The sequence below is a fragment of the Saimiri boliviensis genome, chromosome 3, assembly GCF_048565385.1.
Source record: "Saimiri boliviensis isolate mSaiBol1 chromosome 3, mSaiBol1.pri, whole genome shotgun sequence".
In the NCBI taxonomy this organism is placed as follows: domain Eukaryota; kingdom Metazoa; phylum Chordata; class Mammalia; order Primates; family Cebidae; genus Saimiri; species Saimiri boliviensis.
In genome coordinates, this window is record NC_133451.1 from 92,599,526 (window position 1) to 92,627,138 (window position 27,613).

The 27,613-nt window shown below is 39.8% G+C and overlaps 1 protein-coding gene across 1 annotated transcript in view; it reads left to right on the top strand.

Moving 5' to 3' along the window:
- Positions 1-332: 332 nt before the first annotated feature.
- Positions 333-27,613, top strand: part of DAPP1 (dual adaptor of phosphotyrosine and 3-phosphoinositides 1) — a 54,799-nt gene continuing 27,518 nt past the window's right edge. The window contains exons 1-3 of the mRNA XM_003929517.4: positions 333-526; positions 19,553-19,675; positions 24,664-24,797. Coding sequence (XP_003929566.1) covers positions 426-526; positions 19,553-19,675; positions 24,664-24,797 — 358 coding nt within the window. The 5' untranslated portion in view covers positions 333-425. The remainder of the gene's footprint in view (positions 527-19,552; positions 19,676-24,663; positions 24,798-27,613) is intronic.

Here is a 27,613-nt window from a genome sequence, read left to right on the forward strand (position 1 = left end):
TGTTCCTGATGTAGAAGCTTCCTCAGTGTTCCCTGTGTTGGTGTGTAAGACAGAACGAAGGTGGGGTGAAAGAGTGCACACATCCTCCCCTACAAACCAGAGGCTGCTAGCATTATGGAGAAGCAAGGTTTGCACTGTTGCCCAGTCCCAGGTGGGGTGGTCAGATTTTCTTTGATGGCAACCGCCTGTTGCGTGATGTAGGGTGGGTGTCCTCAGAGGTAACTACCTAAGTTCATACTTCCTGACTGACAGCACGCTCCAGCCAGTGCCTCCAGGCCAGGGTGGTGGTGGTGGGAGGAGTAAGCGACCGAGTTTCACTTCCTTGCCTTGGAGACTCAGAGCCACAGCAGCCTGCTGTCTCACAGAGCAAGAGGGTATCAGGAGCAGCCAAGTCGTCTCCCTCTCTGCCTCTGTGAAGGGCGCGAATGGGCAGAGCAGAACTTCTAGAAGGGAAGATGAGCACCCAGGATCCCTCAGATCTGTGGAGCAGATCCGATGGAGAAGCTGAGCTGCTCCAGGACTTGGGGTAAGGGAGCAGATCTCCTTTTAAAGTGCCTGGTGGGTGGACGTTGACGCGGTGCTCCCTCCTGCGTGCTCACTTTGATTAATGACAATTTTCAGTGCCTCGTTGCCCTCTGCTACCTCAACCTTCTATTTTTTTCCACTTCATTCATTTGTATCTGTTAGGTATCTGCCTGTTTGGGTCTAATTCCACTGGGAACGCATGCATTATTTTTCTAGATGTGAAAACAAGTAGGTTGAGAAAACGGGGGAAAAAAATCAAATGTTGGGCATTCTTTGAGAACAGGGACAGAATTGGGATGTGGAGGTGATGTTGCCTGCTTCCTTGATGTTGCTCTGGTTTATGAATAAATGTGCTGTTCAAGAGTCTCCAGCACTGACCCAGGAACATAAAAGGACTGTGTTGCTGGTAAGATAAACAGAAAGCCTACCTACATTCTGTGTTAAGGGAGAGGGACTTTTTCAAAAGACAGAGAATGAGGAAGTTTCTGCAACAGCCTCGCTTATGTGTTCCTTTCTCCTGATACTGCATTTGTGAGCTTTTGTATTGTACGTATGTCCAGAGGGGCAACGTTGAGCCTTTAAATATCAACAATTTAGAAAGAGGATAAAATTTCTGCTTCAGATAGGTAAGTATAGGTAGGTGGAGTCATTAGAGTTCTGTCTTTAAGAAGGGACCCAGATGAGACAACTCATCCGGGTATTTGATTAAAGAAGCAAGTATTACACAAGAGAGGAACGGGGGATTTCCTAGAGAAACTGAGCCTTCTGCCTAAGGCACTGGGAATATCCCCAGGAGGCTGGCTTTGACACCTGTGCAGGAGGAGAGGCAAAACCTGTACCTTCTGTGTGGATAAATAGCTCTAAATCTTCATAACAATCCAATGACATAAGAGCTGTTGTCATCTTCATCTTAGGAAGGACGAAAAGAGGCACCAAACAGGTTTGAATACCTTGCTTGCTAGTCACACATCAATTACACAGCAAAGCTTGGAGTCCAACCTGCCACAAGCTATGTCCTTAACCAGAGAAAAACCAAAATAAAGTTGAAATCTCTCCATGTTAAGGATGCAGAGATTGTATCTTTTTAATGCTGTATTACTGTAAAAGTTTATCAATAATTCCTGTCTTTAGATTATAAAACTGAAATGTCAGAATTGAACTTTACTTTCATTTGACAAATCAGACAAAACACCTGAAATTTCCGTTGCAGAAAACTCCTCTTATTGGGAAGCCAGAGCTCTAGAATCTGTCTATCCCTCTAGATTGAATCCCCAGATAGAAGAAGTAAAAGGCTCTTCTGTGAGCATCCAACACAGGGGTCACCAAGTCCAAATACTGAAGCTGAACTGTGACCCTCCGCGGCTGACTGGATCATTAAGCTGCAATGCTTCACATGTTCTGGTATCTGTATTGCCATCCCACTGTAACAGAAAACCCCAAAGGAGAAGATAGAGGAATGTATTCAATTCTGGTCCTTTAGTTAAACAAACAGTCCTTGAACCCAGAGTCTGTGGTTGAGTACTGTGGGAACACACTTAGATGACAAAGATGAATTAGATGCTGTTTCTGTGCCCCGCCATGATGCCAATAGCAAAAAGCAACTGTAAGTGAACCCCACGGGGGAATAGGACTGTGTCTTTCCTCCAGGTGCGAAGAACAGACATTCAATACAAAACCGACTCACCCACTTCCCTGCAAAAAAAAGGGGGGGTACAGTCACATCCAGATTTCCCTATTTCAGAAGGCCTGAACATGTATTAAACCTGAGGATGATTTCTCAGCAATTGCAACTTGTAGTTATCTGGGAAAACTGCAGTCCTTGTTCTTGACCTTGGCTGTCCTCTGGAACAACTCAAGGAGTTTAAAAAAAAAAAAAAAAAAAAAAAAATTCTGACACCCAAACCACAGACTTGACAAATGATTTCAGTATCTCTAGGGATGGGCGTTTTCTTGTCAAACTATCCAAGTAATTACAAAGTGAGACCCTAGGTTGACGATTATTGCATAGACTATATATCTACCAAAAACATTAGATGAATGTGGCTTTATTTTTCGTTTTAAGTCTGCTGGGTGTGTACTTGAATCTTAAAATAACAAATAAATGCTGATATTTTGTTTGTTGGTTTAGGGGCATTTCAATTAGTAACTTTATTGAGGTATATTTTCCATATCATAAAATTCACCCATTTGAAGTGTAAAATTCAATACTTTTGACTAACTTTACAAGTGATACAACCATCACCATCAGTCAGTTTTAAATTTCTGTTCTCCCAAAAAGAACCCTCAGGTATATGACTTATTTAAGCATACTCAATAATGTGCTGGAAAAACACCTGGGGTGAGGTGAGGGCTGGAGAAAGCCCTGATTTCTAGAACTTGCCTAGTTCCTTGGTATAAATGCTCCCGCTATAGACAATTTCAAGCTGCCAACAATTTAACATCATTGAACTGAATATTTAACAACCAGCTAGTGCTGGTACTTCCCCCTGCAGTGCTTCACTGATAAACTTTTCATAGGTACAATTTGAGAGCTCTTGACAATGACTCGTTGCCTCTGCAGAATACAGAACATAACTCTGACATAATACTGACTTTTTCTTTGAACATGTCACCACTGGTGAGATAGAATCTCTGTCAAACCTGATTAATTTGTTTCCAAAAACCTCTGTAAAAATAGAATGATTTAATATTATTGATAGATAAAAGGTGGCTGGTTTTAATGACTTAATTTTTAAAGTATTTTAAGAGATTGAGTACTTAGATAAATCATTCTGTTTATATTTTTGATAGACATAAACAGATAAGTTAGTGGTTAAATTACAGAAATATCAGAAGTCTTTATTTTTGGGTCTCTGTTTTTTCAGGCTCTGGAATATGTAAATCCTGTACATTGAGCCCTGAACTGCAGCAAATTCATCACTTCCTTTTCTAGGACACATAAAACTTGCTCAGCGTACAGGCTGATTATTTTCTAAAACACCCAAATCCAGTAACACAGTGCTTTTCCATGTCTCATTTATAGAGTGTCAGCCTAAAAATATTAATTTTCTTTCATCTAAAATACATTAATGTACCCAAAAGCAAAGGAGAAATGAAACCATCTTTTTTTTTATTGCATTTTAGGTTTTGGGGTACATGTGAAGAACATGCAAGATTGTTGCATAGGTACACACATGGCAGTGTGGTTTCCTGCCTTCCTTCCCCTCACCTGTATCTGTCATTTCTCCCCATGCTATCTTAACTTGTTGCTCAGCATAACTTATGCTTTGCAGAGGACGGTAGGAGCTTGGGAAAAAGGGGTGTGGGGAAGGCGAGAAGTGACGGGCGTGGAGAGTTAGGGGAGGAGAAGGAGGTGGACCAGGAGCCAGGAGGTGGGTCAGGCTGTTTCCTGCTTGCAAAATGAAGAGATGGCAAAATAAAACAAGTAATAAACACTAGACACATCACCTGAGTAACAAGCTGGTATAGAATAGCTAGTTAAATGATTTAAAATTTCAGCAATTCTTCGGCTCTAACAAAGGTTACTATAAGATAATGTAGGAATAGCATAGCTACGTATAAGTATAAATGCAAAAGAAATAACATAAAATGAAAATATTTTAGGTTACTTTAAAATTAAATATTCAAATGATCTAGTCAGTCGTAACTCCAAGTAAGAAATATAATAAGCATTCTCTTTTTTATATACTTTCTCAAATCTCAACTTGTATAAGAAAGTGTCAGTGTTCGGCTGGGTTGCCCAGTGCCAAAGAACTAGATTCTAAGCTCTGAATATTTAAATAAATTAATAACTAATTCTTCATTTCTATGCCCCTTACTCTTCATATATAAGAGAAGATTAGAGTAGATCACAGAGCAGCAAACCTTTTTTTATAAAGTGCTGGATAATCAACGTTTTAGGCTTTGCAGGCCTTACAGTCTCTGCTTCAACTACTCATATCTGCCATTGTTGTGCAAAAACTACCAAAGAACACAGAAAGAAAGGACCATAGTGGTGTTCAAACAAAACTTCATTTACATACTGAAATGTGAATTTCATATAATTTTTATGAGTCACAAAATATTCTCCTATTTCCCCCAAGCATTTCAAAATGTACAGCCATTCTTGGCTCCTAAGCCGTATTAAAACAAGTATCTGACAGGAACTGATCCTCAGTTGGTGGTTTGTTGACCCAAGGAATAAATGATAATAAACAAAATGAGTCCCTATTATAAGACAGGCTTTTTGTGGACACTAGTTCTGGTCTTTAAAAGGCACTGGTATTCCAGCTTTACATAGGAAGAGACTCGAGAGTAGAAAAATCAGGTTGCCTAGAGTCTCGGAGTGTCTGTGTTCAAAACTCATGCTGACTTCACAAACCAGGTTGTTTCCCTGTTGTGAAAGTCCTAATTGACTGACCACCTACTATGTGCCAGCACCATGCCACTCACATGCATTATGCCATTTAGCTTTCACAGTAACACTTTCAATACGATATCATCATACTCTTTTCATAGATAAAAGGTGATGTCAATAAATTTATTATACTTATTATCCTTCAATATATATACAATCTAGGTCACAGACTTTGTAAGTAGGGAGCTGAGAGACACACCTAGGAACTTACCCCAGAGCTTTCCACTGTGTGGTGCTGTTTTGTAGAGCCTACTGGTAGAAGATAGACATTCTAATAATGGCAATTAGTAATTATTAGATGCTTATCATGTTCCAGGCTCTTGTTTGAGCTCTTTGCCCATGTAAACCTATTTAATTCACACACTGCTATGAGGTGGGTATTGTTAGTAATTGTCATCCCCATTTACAGACGAGAAAAGTAAAGCGTTTTAGTCACATGCTCGAGATTCCATTCTAACGTACCTTCAAATCCAAGAGCTTTTGCTCCAGAGCCTTCATGCTTGACCACTAATGCAACCTCCTGGTTTTCATCAAATTTCTCCCGTCTTATTACACTAGTGCATGTTCCTAGTGCTTAACATGAACTGACAGAAGCAAAGAAAGTTCTGTGATTATAACAAAGTTTACTATAAAAGACATTATTCTTTCTGTTCCTCACATAATATGCATGCACATGCACACAAAGCCAGGCCAGTATCCGAGTTATCAGAGCATTATTGAATTTTGTGTAGATTTCATTTTCAGGACTAGAAAAATTTATTCAGCTAAGGGACATAAAGTCAAAATTTCAGTGGAACCTGTTTATAGAGGTATGACACCAACTAGAGCAATACAGCTTGTTCCTCTTCTGTGCACAATTCTGTAATCTTGGATTCTAAAAACAGAAGGTGGTTCTAATGTGGTTGTATAATTAGTATGTAACTAGTGTACAGTTCCATCTCTTCTTAACTCAAGTGAATTTCCTCTTCAGTTGCGGTGTTTTTCTGTTCCTCTGAAGGGCAACTTCCTTCTACTTACAAGTGGAAATCTGTCCCATAGATTGTCCACGTTGGGTGGAGTCACTTTGTTTCATCCATTCAGTGTCTATTCAGTCATAGATCTGTTGAATGATGACGTCAAGCAAGGCAGCATAGGGGTGACCACAAAAAAAGGAGGCATGGCTTTGCAGAGATGGAGGTTTCATATGTATGTGGAGTTAGAATGCAGTGTTGTGTGGGCTGAGGGCTGTAACAGTGTCTAGATAAAACAACCTCATATGGAAGGCTATCTCCCTCACATTGGAAGTGGAGAAGATGGCCTTGGAACTGATATGACTTTTGTCAATTGAAGTTAGAAAAGGTGACATTTTCTACAGAGAAGATGGCATGAGTAAGTGAGTGAAGGTACCAAAATATACAAGGATTCAGAATTGAAAAAGCTCACATGGGCTCAGATCCACCCAATCCCCAGGACCCACCTGCTTCATCAGCGTTCAGGTGGTCTGGTCCTGGTCTTTATCTCCATCAGTCTCATTCTATGAGAAGCTTCCACCTGGCTTTTCTCTTGCAATTCTGCTTTTATAACCATACTCTTAGACATTTTTTAAAGCCTGTGTTAATTTCTGGCTCCCACCAACTCCCCTAGAGGATAAATTCCTAGGCTGACCCCATAGACTTCTGGCTCCTGCTCCCTGATAGAGACCTGCCTCTATCAGGAGCCCAGTGCACACTGCTGGGCCTTATTGGTGTTTCTTGCTGACCTCAGCCTTCTCCACGGTCATGCTCCCCCGACCCTGCCCACTAGCATCTGCTCCCATTATCTGTTGTTAGACCTTCTTTATTTAAAAAATGTTTATAACTTTAAAAAGCATAAGAGCAATCACTTGTTTTGGTAACAGTATGATGTTCATGTAAAAGAATGTCACTTTTTAGAGATGCATGTTCAATTATTTAGGGTTAAAGTGTCAGGATAGCTGTAATTTACCTTTCTTTTTTTTGAGACAGAGTTTCGCTCTTGTTACCCAGGCTGGAGTGCAATGGTGCAATCTTGGCTCACTGCAACCTCCGCCTCCTGGGTTCAGGCAATTCTCCTGCCTCAGCCTCCTGAGTAGCTGGGATTACAGGCACGCGCCACCATGCCCAGCTAGTTTTTTGTATTTTTAGTAGAGAGGGAGTTTCACCATGTTGACCAGGATGGTCTGGATCTCTTGGCCTCCCAAAGTGCTGGGATTATAGGTGTGAGCCACCGTACCCGGCCCTGTAATTTACCTTAAAACTGTTCATCAAAAGATTCCAAATTAAACATTGTATTAAAAATGTGGCAGAAGGTTAAAAATTATTCTGCCTAAAATATGAGTATTATTTAAATGCAGGTAACATTTATGCTGTTTTTCTACTTTCCAGTATATCTGAAATTATTTATAATAAATTGTTAAAAGTAATGGTAATATATATTAATTAAAAATTAGAGAAATAAAGAGAAGCATCAAAATATAAAGAAAAGCGCTAAAATGTCAGCCGTGTTCTACCACCTAAAATAACATTGTTCATCTTGATTACAGTTTTTGTAGTATTTTTTCTGTACACACACACACACACACAGAGAGAGAGAGAGAGAGAGAGAGAGGGAGGGAGAGAGAGAGAGAGAAAGATTGAACTGTAGTCATATTTTGTGTATAATTTTGCTTTTGCTTTTTGGTAGGATATTTTTCTATCATCTGCTTCTTGATCTGTCTCAAAGTCAGCTCTGGGCCAGCCTGTTTCCCTCTATGAACGTGTGGATATTTAGGTTGATCTAGATTCCTGAAGGCCTAAAATAGATTAGGTCAATGAACAATGTGGACTCACTGAAGGTTTGTAGGAATGTGGAATTACACAGTCACCATGTTTTGTTTTTAGGTAGATTAATGTGGTAGTTCAGCATGATGGGTGGCAATGGGGCTAGAGCCAAGACAATTAATTGGTGAGGTAGTTTGCAGGTTGGTGAGTAGGAAACTAGAAATGCTGACCTGGGAATCGCCAGAATGGAACAAGGGTAGAATTCAGTAATTCCATTGAGCTAAGCAAAATAAGTGATTCACATCAAAACAAAACCGGTGCTACTGATTTTGTGTACAAAGAAATTTTGAAAACCTTAATGTCTCACAAATATATTGTAACTCATCATTTGCTTTATCACTATAAAATTCTAAATTTTCCTGGGTTTCAGGTTACTGCTCCTAGAGTTCTGACTTATACTAGTTTGATGGTATGTTTTAGGTTGATTCACCAGATGATCTTAGAATCATTTTGCAGATGTCACTCCTGAGGTACTAAGTGGTTTAGCCACCTGCTTTAGGCTAGAGCACAGTAAACTCCTTTCAATGGTGAACTCCTTAAGAGCAGGACAGTGGGTTATTCATCTTTGCCTTCTCCATCTGAACATACCACCAAATAAAGAGCAGATGTTTAATTGTTTGTTGAATTGCCCCATGTGGAGTCAAGGCTAAGACCAGAACGCAAGGCTCTTAACTTCAGCCAGTGAGCTTTCCACTGCACCAATGCTGATCATGTACTTGCATTCATCATATTCAGATTCACTCAGTCCCCTTATGTCCAGTGGTTTTCACTGATGGAATAAACTGACATTGGTTAGAGGTATGATCGGAACCGTGGAATACAGAAGAGACAATTAATGAAACAAGAATCTCCTTGTATTTTTTTTACAGACCCTAAAGTTCTTGTAACTGAAGCTTCCTGAAAGTAACCTTCTCTGACTCCTATACTAGCCCACAATGGTAGGTTGTCAATAGCAACCACAGTTCGAAGACAATACCCTGAACCAGCACTTTATGAGTATAAGAGTAACCATACTCCGCCCAGAATAAAGCTTGATTTTATGTGAAGATGAGCCCTCCTAAGAGAACCTCTGATTTTCATTTCCTGCTTAGTCATTCTAGGCGTTTTCAAGTTCAATCCATGAAGTGTTTTTTCCAATCCAAATAAAATGTTCCCTGAGCCTCAATTACTGGGGAGCAATGGTGCTCTTTTGATCTTGCAGCCGTTCCTGCCCTGTGAAGGCGTCCCTGGGGACTGAAGAGAAGGCTCTCAGCACAGTGAGGTGCAGTTTTTACCCCTCCCACAAGTAGCGGCTCTGTCCCTCAGGTCTGTTCAAGTCTGACTTCCCTGGATAACTTGGTCCAGCTGGGTCAGGCTCTGTGGATTTCTCTTTATTTTTAAAGATGCATTTTGTCCTTTGTTTTCTCTGCCCCTGTCTCTTGGATCACTCTTTGGGTCTGCAGGTGTGTTTCCTAAGTCTCTGTCCCGATGTGCTTCTGGCTATCTGTGTGGGCTGGTGGGTCTACCTTGGTCTCTTGAGTTTTGTGTCTATATTTCTATCTGTCTGTCTGCAGCTCTTTGACTTTCTTGTCTCTGAGTCTTTGTACCCCTCTGTCTCTGAATCTCTGAGTCTCCATCTCTGTCTGTCTCTGTGTTTTCATCTTCCAGAGCTTCTTGCTTCATTTCTCAGACTCCTTCAAGGACAGGTTTATCCTGGTTTCTAACTCCTACAGAATTCTCTCCTCCCTTTCAGTTTTGATTTCCATTAGCTGAGCCTTGACTCCCACCAGAAAACTTGGGGCCTGCCTTTTCTTCATGGATCAGTGAGATATTCACATACTCTGTCATCATTCAAGTCTGTTTTCTAAAGCCTGGGGCAGCTGGCCTTACCATTTATCTCTGCTCTTAGCTCATGTAAACATGGGCATTTAGAAGAGTAGTTTTAAAAAATGTAGCCATGCTGGTTCCATCACAGACGTCCCTATTGGAGAAACTCTGGGGAATCTTTCTTGGCCTCCCCTGTATATCACACTACACCTGTCTGAGACTGTGTAAGAACTTCCAAAATCCTTTATATGGCCTCTGCTTGGTTCTCTCTATTTGAACCACATCCATTGCTATTATCAATGGAAAAATAAGCCCACACTTGTGAACATGTGACTTGACAGGCTTGTGTGGGCAATGATGTCTGTCTTAGGTATGTTACAGCCTGATTCTAATATAAATTGCAGCATTGGTAGCTCTTAAGTTACCCAAGGCAGTCTCTTATCCTAAACCCATGATTTCTAATGGTATAGAGGACCAAACATTTTATCTTTCACAAAATCAAAGTCATCTAGCCCCAACTCTATGAACAAATACGCATGAATGAAATCAGCAGCCAAGCAATCCCATGGAATAGTTCAAGTGATAAGAACAGATTAACCTTTAGTGTGTGAATGACTAATAGATTCATCTTATGTTCTATCACCATTGTGTTCAGAAAGATTGTGAGGCTCAGTATAGGCTCAGCAAAAACTACACATCAATTAGCTGTGCTATGTATGACCTTAAAGAAGGGGTGTGGCACATATGTTATGCATTTGTCATCTTTAGTCCACATACTTTAGAGGGGTGTCAGTGTCATACAAAAATGAGAACAACTTTGAAGAAATGAGAGAACATTTTCCAAAGAACAATGCTTCTGTTGGCTGTTCAACTCCAGGGCATTTTGGCTGCTTTCACACAATCGGGAATTTTTGTTCCCACTTTGGGTTGAAATGTATATCCTCTTTATCATTCTAATGGGACAGACTTGAGGTTCTATTTCATGTATCATTTCTAGGCAGGGAAAATGTATCATTAAATACGTGAATTATCTGTAGACATGAGTTACTAAGAAACTTTGTCATCACAAATATACAATCTAAATGGATGTGTGGCATGTGTTTTAAAGTACCAGATTGTTTTCCATGTCCACCAGTTCATCCAGAGTTCTTTTGCATCACCCCCCAACAGGGACCCTGTGCTCCAACTAGGCATTTGGTTGCCCGGATACACTAAGCACATGTCACTGCCAATGCCTTTGCTTATGTCATTTCTCCTCTCAGAATGCCTCTTACTGCCTAATGAATTTTGTGTTCATTCTTCAAGCTGCAGTTTATCATCTTCCTCCTCCATGAAGTCTTCTCTGATCATTTCAGCACACTTTGAGCTCCCTTTCCTATGCTATAATATATACTGTCCATATCACTAAGATAGCAGCTATTTGGTGATTCTTCTATGTAAACCTGCAGATCCTTCTCTTTTACATTTCATTGATACTGAAAAGTCACTTAGTTCTTTGCTACGCCCTTCTCTCCAGATGCCAAATTCTAGGAACTCAAACTGTTCACATTATTGAAGTGAATCAAAGTTTTCAGGCCCAAGACTCCTTCCCATGCATGCTCCTTAAACTCTATACTGCGTAACAATCACGTGAGACTTAGCAGGTTAAGGGTGGGGCCTGAGGTTGTGTGTGATCCAAGTTGGCTGCGCATTAGCATCCCTTTTCACTTGGTATTTCCCAGTAATAAAAAATTTCTTATTGTACTTGATTAGAAAACCATCACTCTTATAAGTGCAGATGAGGAAAACGACCTAATTGGAAGTTCTAATCATCAGTAAGTTCAGTGTGAATCAGCCGTGTGATGCAATTGTGAAGAAACTAATGCAATCTCAGCCTGCTTTATAAGGAAGCTCCTGTGCTGCCTGTTTTGCAGGTCAGAGCTTAATGTTAAAATAGATTTTTAAAGTTTGAAATGTTTTCAGAAGAGATGAGGTCTCTGGGTGATAAGGTCCCTGGATAATAAAGGAACTGAAAGCCTGCCATAAAAGGAAAAGTTGAAGATGATGGAAAGAAAGAAGCAAGTACATTCTAAATGCTTTTGATGCTTTCTATAAGTATCATCTGTGTAACTCCAAGAAGCAGCTCTGAAACCATCTGCTGAAAGCCATCTATACAGCAAAAAATGGCAATTCAGTGAAGCCCAAGAGTTCTGACCATGAATCAGGTACTTGTACAGTACTGAGTTCCCTATCATTAGCAATACACAGGCAAAGCTTGGATAAGAGTAATATTAGATTTAAAAATTATTCCAACACTTCAGTTGCTTATTTCTGACAAGATTCCAGGTGATGCTGATGCTGTTGGTCCGTACTTTCAGTAGCAAAGCTTTGCATTGTTGTTCAAACACCAGGTAAAACCTATTAGTAGGCTTAAAGTGAATTTAATGGGTCATATCAATATTCATTCAAAATAAAGAGAAAAGAAAATATTAAGTAAATAGCATATAGAAAGATAAGTGTTACGTCCTATAACTTTTTGTTTTTTGTGTTTGTGACATATGTATGTTTATATATACAGAGTGACAAAATGTATTTTATTCTGAGTCACTTCAAAAAATTTAAAAGTCTCTCCTTTAAAGAACAGAACAAATGAGGTATAAATGTAGATTAGTAAATTAAAACAATAAAACTCAAGGGATAAGAAACTGTGAAGTTTCCACTATTCTAGAGCAATTTTCCAGATGATTCCAGCTCAAAGAGGCCCCAGAATGAAAGGAAAGGAGACTGAACTGAGGACAAGCTTTCTCAGTCTAGCCTGTCTGCATTCTTTGTGGCTGAGTTTATTTTCTGTATCTTACTAAGAGGCAACGATGAAAATTCTTTAGTGGGCGGGTATTTCCTACTTTTTTACTGTACCATGGAAAGGATAATACCACAGTTTCCTGCAAAGTGAATTGCTGGTTTTCATAATCTTAAAAACCCAGTACAAATATTCTTTTGGAGCCTGATCAGTCTTTGCTCTGTTTATTCTATTAGCCTCGAGACATGATTATGACAATGTTGGAACCTTGCGGAAAATGGAGACTATAACATTGTTTCTAAAGTACATAGGAGTTTCTTGCTCTTTTTTGCATCTTCAGGGAAAATGAGATTGGAAGAATTTTTTTTTTCTTCTTTTTAGTTTCAGGAAAATGAACTTATTCCCAGCTGCATAAAAGTGTATTCCTAGCACCTTGCACAATGTCTAGCATATTCACAATGTACTCTTTAATTTTCTAGCTTTTTTCTGTAAAAGTTAAAGAATTGTATAAAAAGTTTATAAAAGAAGAAAATTGTTCCAATATATGAAAATAAGAAGGTTTTCTGGCCGAGCACAGTGGCTCACACCTGCAATCCCAGCACTTTAGGAAGCTGAGGTTGGTGGATCACCTGAGGTCAGGAGTTTGATACCAGCCTGGCCATTATGGTGAAACCTGTCTCTGCTAAAAATACAAAAATTAGCTGAGTGTGGTGGCACGTGCCTATAATTCCAGTTACTCTGGAGGCTGAGGCAGGAGAATTGCTTGAACCCAGGAGGTGGAGGTTGCCATTGCACTCCAGCCTGGTTGACCAGAGTGAAACTCCATTTCAAAAAAAAAAAAAGTTTTTTCCTAGGCATTCTTACTAGTCACCTTGATGGATGAGAAAACTGAGGTTGCTACTTGCCAGGGGGTCACATAGCAAATAAGTTAAAAATTGTTGCAGCAGAAGGACTACCTGAGGAAACTACCAGAGACAAAGGCAGCTATAAAACCTTCATTACCAACGTCACATTGAGAAGCTGAAAACAGCTTTTCTATACTGCCAGGAATTTTTTTTAAGTGTTCTAGATGAAAGTCTGAACATTATCATTCCATTCCCTCTATAGAAAATTATATTATTAAATTATTATTATATGAACAGACAATCAAATGCCGGACAGCAAAAATATAAGAAAAAAATTACAAGGTGCTATTCAACAGTTAATTAATAAAAATAAGTTATTTTCTCAGTTTTCTAATGTTTGTGATATTTTTCAGTTTTTTAAATTTGTAATTTGTGATTTCTCATTTTAAATAAATATTCTTTTCTATTTTGTAATTTTGTATAATTTTTCTTAAGGACACCTCCAGATTTTATAAGCTTCAGACCATTGAAATCTGCCTCTTATCCCTAATAATTGGAATATTCAAATTTTTAAAAATTGAATATTGTTCTGGCCATGCAAATGGCTCACACCTGTAATCCCAGCACTTTGGGAGTCCAAGCCAGGCAGATCACCTGAGGTCAGGAGTTTAAGACCAGCCTGGCCAACATGATGAAACCCCATCTCTACTAAAAATACAAAAATACCCAGGCGTGGTGGCGCATGCCTGTAGTCTCAGCTACGAGGGGTACTGAGGCACGAAAATCACTTTAATCTGGGAGGCAGAGGTTGCAACGAGCCAAGATAGTGCCACTGTACTCCAGCCTGAGTGACAGAGCCAGTTTCCATCTAGGAAAAAAAAAAAATTGAATATAGTTGTAATTATAGGAACTTTAAGGTCTGTGCAACTATGATTTTATGTAATGAGCTATTGGATATGCATATTAAGCCGCAAGAGGCTCTATAAACATCAGACAAGGAACTGTCAGTATCCAGTGCCACGTATACAGTCTCAGTGTCCTCCAGCTTCATCTCTCACCATGCCCAACTGCTGTCCTTCGTCATTCTCTTTGAATTCTCACATGACTGCGTGGTGTTCTGATTCTCATACACACCTGGCATTCCCTCGCTTCTAGGCCTTTGCTGCTGCCCTTCCTGCCCATGTTATATCTCCCTGAACAGTTGCAGCTCCAAACCCCACCAGACTTTTAATGGGAAGAAACCAAACTCTCTTTTCCTCTCTTCTTCTCTCTCTCTCTTTCTCTCTCTCTCACTATCTCTCTCTCTTTTTCTCTCTCAGTCTTCACCTAAGTGCCGAGGCCAGTCCAAGCACTCAATGAACAGTAGCTGAACAAATGAAAGAATAAGGCCAATTTTTAATAGGGTTATCTCTGGATGTTGGATTAAGGAAAAAATTAGCATTTTTCTTTTTTTCTAATTAAATTTGTAGTTACTCAATTTATATAGAAACTATTTTTTATTAGAATAAGCTAAATTAGAAAAATTCGATGGGGCTTAAGTCTCCTTTGTTGACAATTCTGGTTCCTTTGAATTGGTTCCTTCCTTAAAGTCTCCTTTGAACCAATTTTGCTTCCCTCTACAAAGAAAATCATACTTATGAATTTGGTATATATTTTTAAAACTCTTATTTTATGTTTTTAAGTATCTTAATATGTAAGTGAATTTGTGTTTTTGCTTTTTTATAGGGGAGCATGTTAAAACTAAGTAATATCATTTGGTGCCTGCAACTAGTTCCTCTAACTTTGCAATATATTTAGGGATGTATCAACTTTGGTGTATGTGTGTATATACACACATCTTCAGGGATCCTCAGTCGGGGGTGTAATTAACATCATGAACAAGACAATTCTTGGTTGTTCAAAACTGTATGATGGTAGGATGTTAAGTATCCCTGGAACCCTCTTACAAAATAAAAATAGCACCCCATTTCCCTGCCCTCATTACCTGGCAACCAAAACTATGCTCACAGCTTTTCAAACACTTCTGGTTAACTTTTTTTTTTTTTTTTTTGAGATGGAGTTTCGCTCTTGTTACCCAGGCTGCACTGCAATGGCGTGATCTCGGCTCACTGCAACCTCCGCCTCCTGGGTTCAGGCAATTCTCCTGCCTCGGCCTCCTGAGTAGCTGGGATTACAGGCACGCACCACCATGCCCAGATAATTTTTTGTATTTTTAGCAGAGACGGAGTTTCACCATGTTGACCAGGATGGTCTCGATCTCTTGACCTTGTGATCCACCCGCCTTGGCCTCCCAAAGTGCTGGGATTACAGGCATGAGCCACCATGCCCGGCCCTTCTGGTTAGCTTTTTACATAATCTCATCCTTTTAGCACTCAGCTTTATTTATCATCTCCATATTTGTGGACATTTAAGATGGCTCTAGATTTTTAACTCTTACTAACAATTCTGCAGTGAACACCCTTGTTTATATTTCCTTCTGCTCATGTGTGGGTGTTTCACTAGGGGGAAACTAGAAGTGGAATCACTGGTCATATGAGCAGGTTCAGTCACACCCTATGTGCAAATTCCCCTCCAACTCAGACCCTTGGCAACAACGGACAATAACAACCATTGCCCAAATTCTCCAATGCTTAATACTATCTAACCCTTTCATTATAACCAATCTGGTGGATAAAGAAAAACATCAGATTATTTTAATTTGCATTTCTCTGGTTAATAGCGAGATTATTTATTTGAAACACATCTTTCCTCTTCTGTAAAACACTTATACTTTCACTTCTTTACATGTCTATATTTTAATTTTTACTGCATACGCTTTATAATCAGAATAAAAGGTAATAGACACTTAAAAATAAAACCATTATCTTTCAAGGCTATACAGATGTTGGCTCATTCATGGAACCTGATTTTGATCCTCCTTCTTAGAACACCCCTTGGGTATTTTATTCTCTCTTGGATATACTTGTGTATCTCTCTTGCAATCTACTTGTCTTATCCTCCCGACTAGATTATTGGTTTCTTGCCACACAGTCTGGAGTTTTTCCATTTTTGTTCCCTTTGACCTGCCTAGAATAATGCCTTGCACAGAACTGAAGCAAAGATTGAAGGTAGAAAAGGTTGATTATGGGAAAACTACTAACTTAACTCTATTTTTAACTTTTATGGACACACTCTTGAATCATCCTTATCAAAGGTAGACATATTTCTACAAAGGATACACAATGTCATTAGGATATATATTCATTCCTATCGAAGAAATAATGCTTATCAAAATGTTCCAGGAAAGGAAAGCTTAACTTAATTAAAAGGGGAAATTTAGTTTTTTGTGGAAAAGCTATTTGGAGAATGAAGATCCTTATTACACCACTGACATCATGGCATGTAGGTGGCTGCCTGGAAAGCTGTATCTTGGGCTTGCCCAGGCCCTGGAGTCTGTAAAATCCTGAAAAGGCAGTACTGACTCAAGCAAAGCTGCCAACAAGGAATTGCACTCTCCAAGAATTTTCCAGACTGCAGCACAATGTGATTCTTCTTGCATTATACTCAAGTATTTCTTATGTATTTGTGGTATTTAGTTATTATTTTTAAAATTATGATTAAAACATTCTTAGTAAAAACTGTTATCAGGCTATAATTAAAGGTCAGAAAAATTCTATAAATGCTTTAAACACACACTTCCAATTCTATTGAAGATAATCCAAAGGAATGTCCAAATCCTTTAAATATTTTGGAATTTTGTGAATCAAATATTGGTTTAAACAAGCAGTCTCTGGCTCAAATTGAACCTTATGCCAAAATATTTATTATAAAATTAATTATTGGCAAAATACATCTAAGTTTTTATGACCTTGTGGCAATTTCACATATCAAAAAGAATTAGAATTTTAGCTTCAGTTGAACTTGAAGTTTATTATTGCTTCACTTATAATTTTTCAATCGTTCATTGAAAGCATTTTGTAGTGAACAGATTTAAACTTGTCTGGCAATCAGTTCAATGAATGGAGCTGCTTTGGGTAAACAGCTCTCTGATTATTTTTATAAAATGTTTCATGCCATTGCTTTCAGCTAGCAAATATATTTTTAATACAGGATGAAAGCATCTTGGCCCCGAAGATAAAATATGCTAAGAAACATGCATTAGGAAATGCAGATTTAGAAAACAAGTATCTTGGAGACCAATGTAGAAATTTCCTTCCACAGATGCACTTACACTCACTCTTTATTACTCAGGCCAAAATTCTATTCCACAGAGATGTCACAGTGGATACCAGTGTGGTTCGTGACAACAAGATCCCTTACTGCCAGAACACGGCTATGCCTCAAAACCTTTGTACACTATACACACCTCTCTAATACCATTTAGTTCATCACACTGACATTATTAGTATAATTGCCTGTCTCTCTTTCATCTTCACTGATCTGAACTGTGGACCCTAGCAGTCAACAACTGCCTCTGCTATCTAGCTTTCTGTTATCTGATCTAAATAAAAAGTAACCAAAAATTATATCTGAGCAATAAGAAGATCGTGCCACAGAGGGTAAATTGAAAGTTATGGCTTTGTGGGTCTCAGTGGCTTCCTGGTAGTGATTAACACCTACTAAGCGCTGCTTTAGTCACCAGGCTTATGGAGCACGTCACCCACGTTAACATGTGCAGGAATCACAACTGGCCTATGAGGTATGCCTATTATTCATACTATTTTAAACATGAGGAATCAAAACTCAGATTGGTTAAGTAACATGTTCAAGGCCATACAGATAGTAAGAGGTACCACCTGGATTGGGACCCAGGCAAAGCAACCCCAGAGGCCACAATCCTAATCATCACATTGCACGTTTCCATGACGTCACTTAAAAAAATGTGAATGACCTGTCATTAGTGAAAAGAAAGATGGTGCAGAGCAATATGCCTAAAAAATAAAAATAATAAATAATGCTCATATGTTTGTTGAATCAAGAGTGGAGGTACACACCCAATCCCGATAGGTGCATACACTATCTCTTAATAGGAAGTACAGGAAAATGTTACCATGGTGTCCTTGGGAAAGGAGCAGGGAGCCTGAGGGCCAAGGATGAGGAAAACATGTTTCGCCATGTCTCCTTTTGGACAATTTGGATTTTTTTTTTTAACCCTAGATACATATTACCTTTCCTAAAACACAAAGATCAATTTGAATCTCCTTGGGCACTCCCTAGTTCTTCAGATATTTTTCAGGCTGAAACAATACTTGATGCCGTTTACTTCGCACTACAACACATCTGGGTTCCTTCCATCCAGCTTCTTTTCACTCATGACAATAGACTTTAGTATTATAGCTCCAAGGTCTCCCCATGAAAAGGTAACACACTTGAAAAAGGGTGCAAGAGACCAAAAAATGGAGGAGGAAATTGGCCAAAGCCTATTCTTATGGGATTTTGACTTGGACTTTAAAAAACAATTCTGATTAGAAAGCAATACTGTGTGAATTTGCTGGGGCTGCTATAACAAAGCTCCACAGACCGGGCAGCTGACTATCAGAAATCGATGGCCTATCAGTTCTGAAGGCTCAAAGTTGAAAATCCAGGTGTCAACAGGATCAGTTCTTTCTGAGGGCCATGAGGGAGAGTCTATTCCAGGCCTCTTCCCGTGGCTTGCAAGTGACTGTCATGTTTATGTGGTGTTCTCCCCCTATGCAAGTCTGTCTCCTAATTTTCTCTTTTTACAAGAGGACACCAGTCATATTAAATTAGGGTCCACCCTAATGACCTCATGTTGTTGTTTTTTTCTTTTTTCTTTTTTTCTTTTTTTGAGATGGAGTTTCACTCTGTTTCCATGCTGGAGTGCAGTGGCATGACCTCAGCTCACTGCAACCTCCATCACCCCCAGGTTCAAGTGATTCTCCTGCCTCAGCTTCCTGAGTAGGTGGGATTACAGGTGCCCGCCACCACTCCCAGCTAATTTTTGTGTTTTTAGTGGAGAAGGAGGTTTCACCGTGTTGGCCAGGCTGGTCTCAAATTCCCGGCCTCAGGTGATCCCACCCTCCTCGGCCTCCCAAAGTGCTGGGATTACAGACATGAGCCGCCGCGCCCGGCCATGACTTCTTTCAACTTGTTAAAGATGCTGTTTCCAAACAAGGTCACATTCTGAGGTGCTGGGAGGTTAGCACTTCAACATAAGTACTTTCAGGACACAATTCAACCCATGTCACACTACTCTTAGTCAACTCTCTGCTCTCCTTTCGGCCCCACTCAGGGATTTCCTTGTCCTGATGCTGGCGCTGAGAGTTGGGTCTCTGGGCTAATCTTGAGGAATATTGCTAGATAATCTTTGCAAGGAGAAGCCAGTGCAGGGGGGGGCATCATGCCATGGTTTGGCTGAGTGAAAGCACTGTTCTCTCTTTTCTAGGTGGTATCACGGCAGCCTCACACGCCATGCAGCCGAAGCACTTCTCCTCTCAAATGGATGTGACGGCAGCTACCTTCTCAGAGACAGCAATGAGACCAGCGGGCTGTACTCTCTCTCTGTGAGGTAAGGTGCCTAAGGACTCTATGACTGTAGCATGGGCTCATCTGTCAGTTACTGACTTTATCATCACTCAAACCGCCAGATAGCAAAACTTCCCAGTTCCTGTTGGACCACCAGGTTAAAGGATTCCAAACTCTAAATAATGAGAGTGAAAAACATTCCTGCTCCATTCATTAGCAGGAGAAAAAGTATTAGAGCTGGAGTAGACATGAGGTATTATTTGATACAAACCTTTCACGAGCTGATGAGGAATCTGAAACCCAAAGAGGTGGAATGTCTGGTACCCTAAAAATCAACAATAGAAACAGTGCCAGGATCCAAATTCCTGTAACCTGGTTCAGTGCCCTTTTCACTATTCCTTGATGTCTCTGTAAATTGAGAATGATTTATGACTGTACAACTTTCATAGTCACAATCTCAAGCAGGAAATATGCAACTTTAACATTTTTCTTATAGTGGGCTAACTATTCTTATTAAGGCTCCATTTCTCCCAAATGGTAAGAAAGTTAATCCAGTCCCCGCCAGGTTCATCCAGCCAAATGCAGTCATTGTCCAATCTTTTAGGGTTTTTTCTCCCCACCACACACCCCCTTCTTCCTGGCTGCCACCCCAGATCAGACAGGCTGTTGGAGCTTCTGGTAGTCAGGGGAGCTGGCGGGTTCTCAGTCAGGATCTGACACTCTGGCTTCCACTGACATGTAGCAAGTTTTCTTGGGTTCTTAGGCACTTCTCCATGGATTAGGCAGGGATGTGAGGACTCCATGAAATTTCCCTCAGGCATCCACCCATTAAGCGCTTAAATTGTTACTGTGTTACTGTTCTGATGGCATCTTCATATACCCCAGAGAGTCACTCTTCCTTTCAGAGTGCAGTCCTTCAAGCTAATCTGGCCTCAGAGGCTCTCTCAATTCTTTCTCACTCTACACAGTCACTTTTGGTCACTAACTCAGTAGCAGCATTCACACTCTTTCTGGGCTCCAAGCCTTGCTTCTATATTCATTTTCTATGCTGCATAACAAATTATCTAAAACTTCGGGACTTAAAGCAACATAAGTGATTATCTCACAGTTTCTGGCTGGATTCTCTGTCCAGGGTCCTACCAGGATGAAATAAATTGCTGGAGAAGGTTGTGGCTCTTATCTGGTGTTTATTGTCTTCTTCTTTCATTTTCTCCTTTCCTCTTCATTCTTTTTCACCCATTCCCTTGCTACCATAGAACTGAGGTCCTCATTTTCCGTTAAGCTGTCAACCAGGGGCCATTCTCAACTCGCAGAGGCCACCCACAGTTCTTTGCCACATGGTCCCAGGGCTGTTTACCACATGGGTGTTTGCTTTCTTGCATGCCAACCAGAACACATCTCCCTGACTTTTACTGCTGTGAGTAGCCAGAGAAAACTATCTGTTTTACAGGCTCATATGATTAGTTCAGGCCACCCAGATAGTGCCCATCTTTTAACATTAGCTGATTTGGGACTTTAATGACCTGCAAAATCCCTTCCCAGTAGCATCTAGTTTTTGATTGAATTGTTGAGATAAAGTGTGTGTACTCCAGGGGCTGGGATTTGGGACCATCTTAGAATGCTGCCATTCTTAAAAACCTGCACCGCTCCCATTCCTGGAACAGTGAAAATCTACAGGCCTACTTGAAGTGGGTGTGAGAAACAGATAGAGGTTAATGGGGCAAGTAGGGGTCACAGAGGAAAAAAAGTACATTCATTAACATTTCTCATGTCACCCCGCTATATTTTGTTTGTGAATTTTCTGAATAACATAGGTGAAAAAATTATTAATCCAAGACAGAATTCTGTTTGAGTGGCAACAAGAATTGTGCTTTCTCTGCTCAACAGCAAATGTTAAAAGTTCACCTAATGGTTAAGTTGTAGATCCTTTATTGCGTTGATCAGAGGTCCCCAACCTTTTTGGCACCAGGAACGAGTTTCATAGAACACAATTTTCCCACGGACTGGGGCAGCAGAGTATGGTTTTGGGATGATTCAAGTGCATTACATTCATTGTCCATTTTATTTACGTTATTATTACATTGTAATGTATAATGAAATAATTATACAACTCACCACCATTCAGAATCAGTGGGAATCCTGAGCTTGTTTTCCTGCAACTAGATGGTCCCATCTGGGGGTGATGGGAGACAGTGACGGTTCATGAGGCATTGGATTAACATAAAAGGCACACAACCTGGATCCCTTGCATGCGCAGTTCACAGTAGGGTTTGCTCCTATGAGAATCTACTGCCTCTAATGATGGACAGGAGGTGGAGCTCAGTGGGAATGCAAACCATGGGGAGCAGCCATAAATACAGGTGAAGTTTCCTTGTTATGTGGCTGGCATGGGGAAGGCTGGGGACCCCTGGCATGAATCTTCCAAAAATGAAAAGTAATTAACTTTTCACCTATGTATGTCTCGTCTGAGTAATCAGATCATAAGCTTTTTATAAATGGATATATATATATTTCATCTTCATAAAAATTAGAGAATAAATTATTGATTTTCATAACAAGCACTTGAGAATGCTTTTAAAAAAAACTAGTAACAGAGGTGACAAAAACCACAGACTAATTCAGTAGAATGACTATTTATATTCACTTATTTGTTCATTCTTTTAATGATGACTATTTGAAAGCATTTATTCTGCACCAGCCACTTTGATAATTACTGTAGAACAGTGGTCCCCAACCTTTGTGGCACCAGGGACTGGTTTTGTAGAAAATGGGTGTTCAGGATGAAACTGTTCCACCTCAGATCATCAGGCATTAGATTCTCATGTGGAGCACGCAACATAGATGCCCGACATGTGCAGCTCACAGGAGGGTTCAGGCTCCTTCTGAGGCTCTAATGCCACCACTGACCTGACAGGAGGCAGAGCGCAGGCAGTAATGCTTGCTCACCCACTGCTCACCTGCTGTATGGCCCTGTTCCTAACAGGTACTGGTCTGCAGCCCCAGGGTGGGGGACCCCTGTTGTAGAAGATTCAAAGACCCTATTTTTGGGAATTGTAGCCTCACAGAGCCAAAAAGACCACATACAAATAACATACTACAAAGTAGAGGTTGATAAATAACATAAAAGAAAGCAAGATAAGTGTTTAGGTGGTTCAGAAGAGAAAAAGCAATGAATTTAAGCTGAAATTATCACGTAATACTTGACAGAGGAGGTGGTACTTGAACTGAAACTTAATGAGTGGCTGGGATTTCTACCAGCAGAAACAGAGACAGATTGTTTCAGGAGAAAGAAACAGTACGAATGAAGGCGACAGAAGTGGAAATTCCTTGAAGAGCAGTAGGTCCAGCTGGACGAGGGCAGCAGTTCTAAAGGTGTGGTCCCCAGACCAGGTGTGTGACCTAAGAACATGCTAGGAATGCACAGTCTCAGGCTCCACCTTTGATCTACCAAATCTGAATCTGCAGGGGTGGAGGTGGAGGTGGCAGCAAGCTGGGTTCTCACAAGCCCTCCAGATTATTCTGATGCATGCTAATGTTGTAGCATGGGCTGCACAGAGAGGAATAGCAGGAAGTGAGGCTGGAGAGATAGAATGGGGTCAAATACAGTGGAGAGGTAGATATATATATTAATACTCTGCCTCATTCCAAAAATGAAGTGGAAAATAACAATGTAGGAAATTTGATATTTTATTCAGTAGGCAGTGGAGCATGCATGGGAGGAAAAGGTTTGGGCTCATATAACTAATCAAGCGACAGAGCTGAATTCTGATTGACTCCCAAACAAGTAAGGGAGGAAAGCCCAAGACAGAGGAGAGTGTGGTGAAGGTGTCATCTGCCATTTCTATCATTCCTATTCCCTGCCCTTCTTAAATTCATGCCCCTTAACAGTGTAACATTCAAGGACTCTTTTGGTTAAGTCTAGGAATTGATAGGGAGGAACAGTCTCTTGTCTTCCATTATAGTGAAAAGTTGAGGGTGGTCATGGTGGTTCACACCTATAATCCCAGCACTTCGGGAGGCTGAGGCAGGAGGATCACCTGAGGTCAGGAGTTCAAGACCAGTCTGGCCAACATAGCAAAACCCAGTCTTTACTAAAATTACAAAAATTAGCTGGGAATCATGGCAGACACCTAAAATCCCAGCTACTCAGGTGGCTGAAGCAGAAGAATCACTTGAATCCAGGAGGCGGAGGTTGCAGTGAGCCTAGATCACGCCACTGCACTCCAGCCTGGGCAACAGAGCAAAACTCTGTCTCAAAAAAAAAAAAAAAAAAAAAAATGTTGAAAAGACACACTCTGCCAAGAGAAACTAGTGGCGCTGTTTAAAATTGTCAGTAGTTTCTCCACCATGGCATGTGTATACCTATGTAACAAACCTGCACCATCTGCACACATACCCCAGAACTTAAAGCATAATTTTTTTTTTTTTTTTTTTTTTTTTGAGACGGAGTTTTGCTCTTGTTACCCAGGCTGGAGTGCAATGGCATGATCTCGGCTCACCGCAACCTCCGCCTCCTGGGTTCAGGCAATTCTCCTGCCTCAGCCTCCTGAGTAGCTGGGATTACAGGCACGCGCCACCATGTTCAGCTAATTTTTTGTATTTTTAGTAGAGGCAGGGTTTCACCATGTTGACCTGGATGGTCTCGATCTCTTGACCTCGTGATCCACCCACCTCGGCCTCCCAAAGTGCTGGGATTACAGGCTTGAGCCACCACGCCCGGCTAAAGTATAATTTTTTTAAAAAAAGAAATAATTGTCATGAAATATTTTTACCTGATTTATACTGTTTGAACTCAGCAATTCATGAATATTTGTAATATTTTAGCATTTTGTAGTCTTACATTCTGTTGTATTAAAACATAATTGGTCCTCTTAAAAAACAAAAAGAAAAAAATTGACAATGGTTTCAATGATTGCTTAATTCTCAGCTCTTAGAAAAGGTTAATATTGATGCTAACATCTAAGACCATATTTCCCTTCAGCATGATATTTATTTCTTAAATAACATTAAATACTTCTTTTTTCCTTTTAGAGCCAAAGATTCTGTTAAACACTTTCACGTTGAATATACTGGATATTCATTTAAATTTGGCTTTAACGAATTCTCGTCTTTGAAGGATTTTGTCAAGCATTTTGCAAATCAGCCTTTGATTGGAAGTGAGACGGGTAAGCTGTGAGCAGACACTTGACTTATCAAATGTTGTTTACAGGGTAGATTTCAATTAAAGAATGTCATTTATATTTTAGCATTATCTTGAGGAGAAAACAATGTACTTTGTATAATGTAGATACAGTCTCAGAATGTGTTACTTAATAGATTGATTAAAAACACAGAATTTCATTGAAATGGGCTATCCATTTTAGATTTTATATATAATATACGCAAAAAGAACAAAGGTAAAAATGACTTTTTAATTATTCATAATTTCAGGTAGAGGAAGTATGCATGTGAGTGAGACCCACAGAAGTAAATTTTGAGCATTTTAAAACTAAAATTCCCACACAAATGTTCACAGAGATCACTGAGTATCATTGAAAATATTGACTAGGAAGTGCTCTCCTGAGTTAGAAAATTATGTTTCTATTGTCTTGGTTTTTTAAATAACATTTTAAGCTAGACTTAACTATGGCTGGAAGAGTTTGAATTTTCCTGTTTGAATGGTTAGAGAGCTAAACCAGAAAATTCACGTTTTTTTTTTTTTTTTTTTAAAGAACAGTCTATATCTTGGCACTTTAATTATCTAAGATTGAATATATTATTTATTTATATTATTTTAATACAGTAAAAGGTCATCCCTGTATTTGTGACAACATTTTTGCCCTAAATAATAATAAACCTCAGTAAATCAAAGACTAGGAAATTCCAAGAACCTGTGGCACAAGAGGAACCCAGTACTTAATAACACAGCCAGTTACTGTGAGATCATACATACGTGTTTTCTTGGTAAACTTGCCAGTGGGCTTTCTGTCACCTTCAATGTGGTGGGAAGGGATGCCATCATTGTCTTCTGCCTTTTCTGCTATTTGTGTGGTGCGGATGGTCCCCGACGTGACTCATACAGTGTCTAGCACAGAAGAAGTGCACAGCAGAAATTAGAAAATAGTTGCTCTTCTTTATACTGACCATACCAGGTCTAAAACAGAATAATCCAAACTACAAAATGAAGCTATAACCTTTTTTTTCTTTCTTTCTTCTGGTACAAACTCTCCCAATCCACTCTGAAAATTCTTCCCCATTTATCCAGCAGTTGTTCTCATGAACAAATGGCAGGTGGAGGTATATTTATTTCCGTGGTTACCTTGGCCTTGGCGAGCATTTCAGTTCCTCAAATCCCTTCCCTTCAGTCTCTTTTCCTACTTGTATCCAACTCTACATTTGATTTTGTTCAGCTATTGGTCACTGACAATGGACAGGAGACTTTTAAAGCCAGAGCTCTGTTTTTGTGTCCCTCTAGCTTTTGTTTTTTTATCTCTGCCAAGTCCTGGTCCACTACCGGGCATTTCGGGTAAATAAATAAATGCATAAATGGATAACTGAGTAAGAACTCTTTGTAAACTTCAAAGCCACTAGAGTTGTCATTTTTCTGCTTTCTCTTTTTCCTCCAACCAAAGACAGCTCCCTTCTTTTAAACTCTTCTCCTAGACTCTATTTTCAACTTCCTTGATCGTTCTCTGTGCTCCTTCCTGGGCCTTCTCCAAGTTAGGGAAAATATACATATTCTGCCTACTGGCACATTTCAAAACATGTAAGATCAAAATGACTGCAGTGCTTTCTGGTTGAACCTTTCTGGCACTGATCCAATCGCCAGGCAAGAGGATCATCTAAGGATGCTCCAAAATAAAGATGTTTTGATACTGCATTTGGGACAGTGATAATCTTCCTGTAAATACACTGCTCTGAGTAAAGAAGCCTTATGATTAATGAATTAGAGATTGTAAGGATTTGTAATCCAGACTTCTACAGTAGTTTCTCTACAACTCAAACTTGCTATATTATCTTGACTATAATTACCATTTTATATATTACAGTATAACTCAGGAAACTAATTTTTTATCCCACCCACTGCCTCTCCTCTGTTCTATTCATTACCCAACAAGAAATTTGCTGCCATTTGAATTCCTGCTTCCAGCCCCTGGTGCTGCTGGATATGCATTTGACTTGCTGGCTTCCAGCCCTTAAGTTAGAGTCCACTAGCTTTTATCTATCTCAGCCAAATGAAGGGAAAGTTATCAAGGCCAGGAACAACAGGCAAAACCCATGACAGATGAGTATTCAAATCTTGCCCCTGTGGAAGTACTAGGCCTCGGGAAAAAATGCTCAAGTCATGATGACTTGTAAGCCCAGAAGGTCCTGTAGGTTACAGAGTCAGCACTGCAGCCTGCAAAGAATGGTGAATGGAAACTGAGATGCCACCTTCTAAAAACAGATCTTTTCTCCTTGTTCATTTAAGCATGGGCTCCTAGTATTGGCTCTCAGTGATCAAGACATCGTCAGGCTAATGATTTCACGTTCACCATCAGATGAAGTACAAATACTTTTTATAGATTATATTTGATTAACATCACTAAGAAAAGCATTTGTCCACAAAATGAACAAGGCCCTCCCAGGGCACTCAAATTCAGATTACCAAAATAAGAAGGACTAGAATTGGATATTTCAGGCGACTCCTGTCAGCCAGACCCCAACCAGGCCCAGTCTCAACCTGCAAGGCCTAGAGGATATGTTTATTAAATAGGGACTTTCTTATAATACACTTATCCACTGGCACGAGTGGCATTACCTTTGAGGACAACAGAAATAACATCCAAATAACCAAAACTTTACACTTTTTCCCTGCAGTTATATATAATGCCTTCAGTAGAGTGAAACTCAGAATATTTGATTCTGGGTCATAAGAAAATCTTTGCACTCGAAATAGATAAAAGGGCTGACCTAAGTAGATCACTGCTATTTTAAGATATCTTTTTTTTCCTATTCTCTA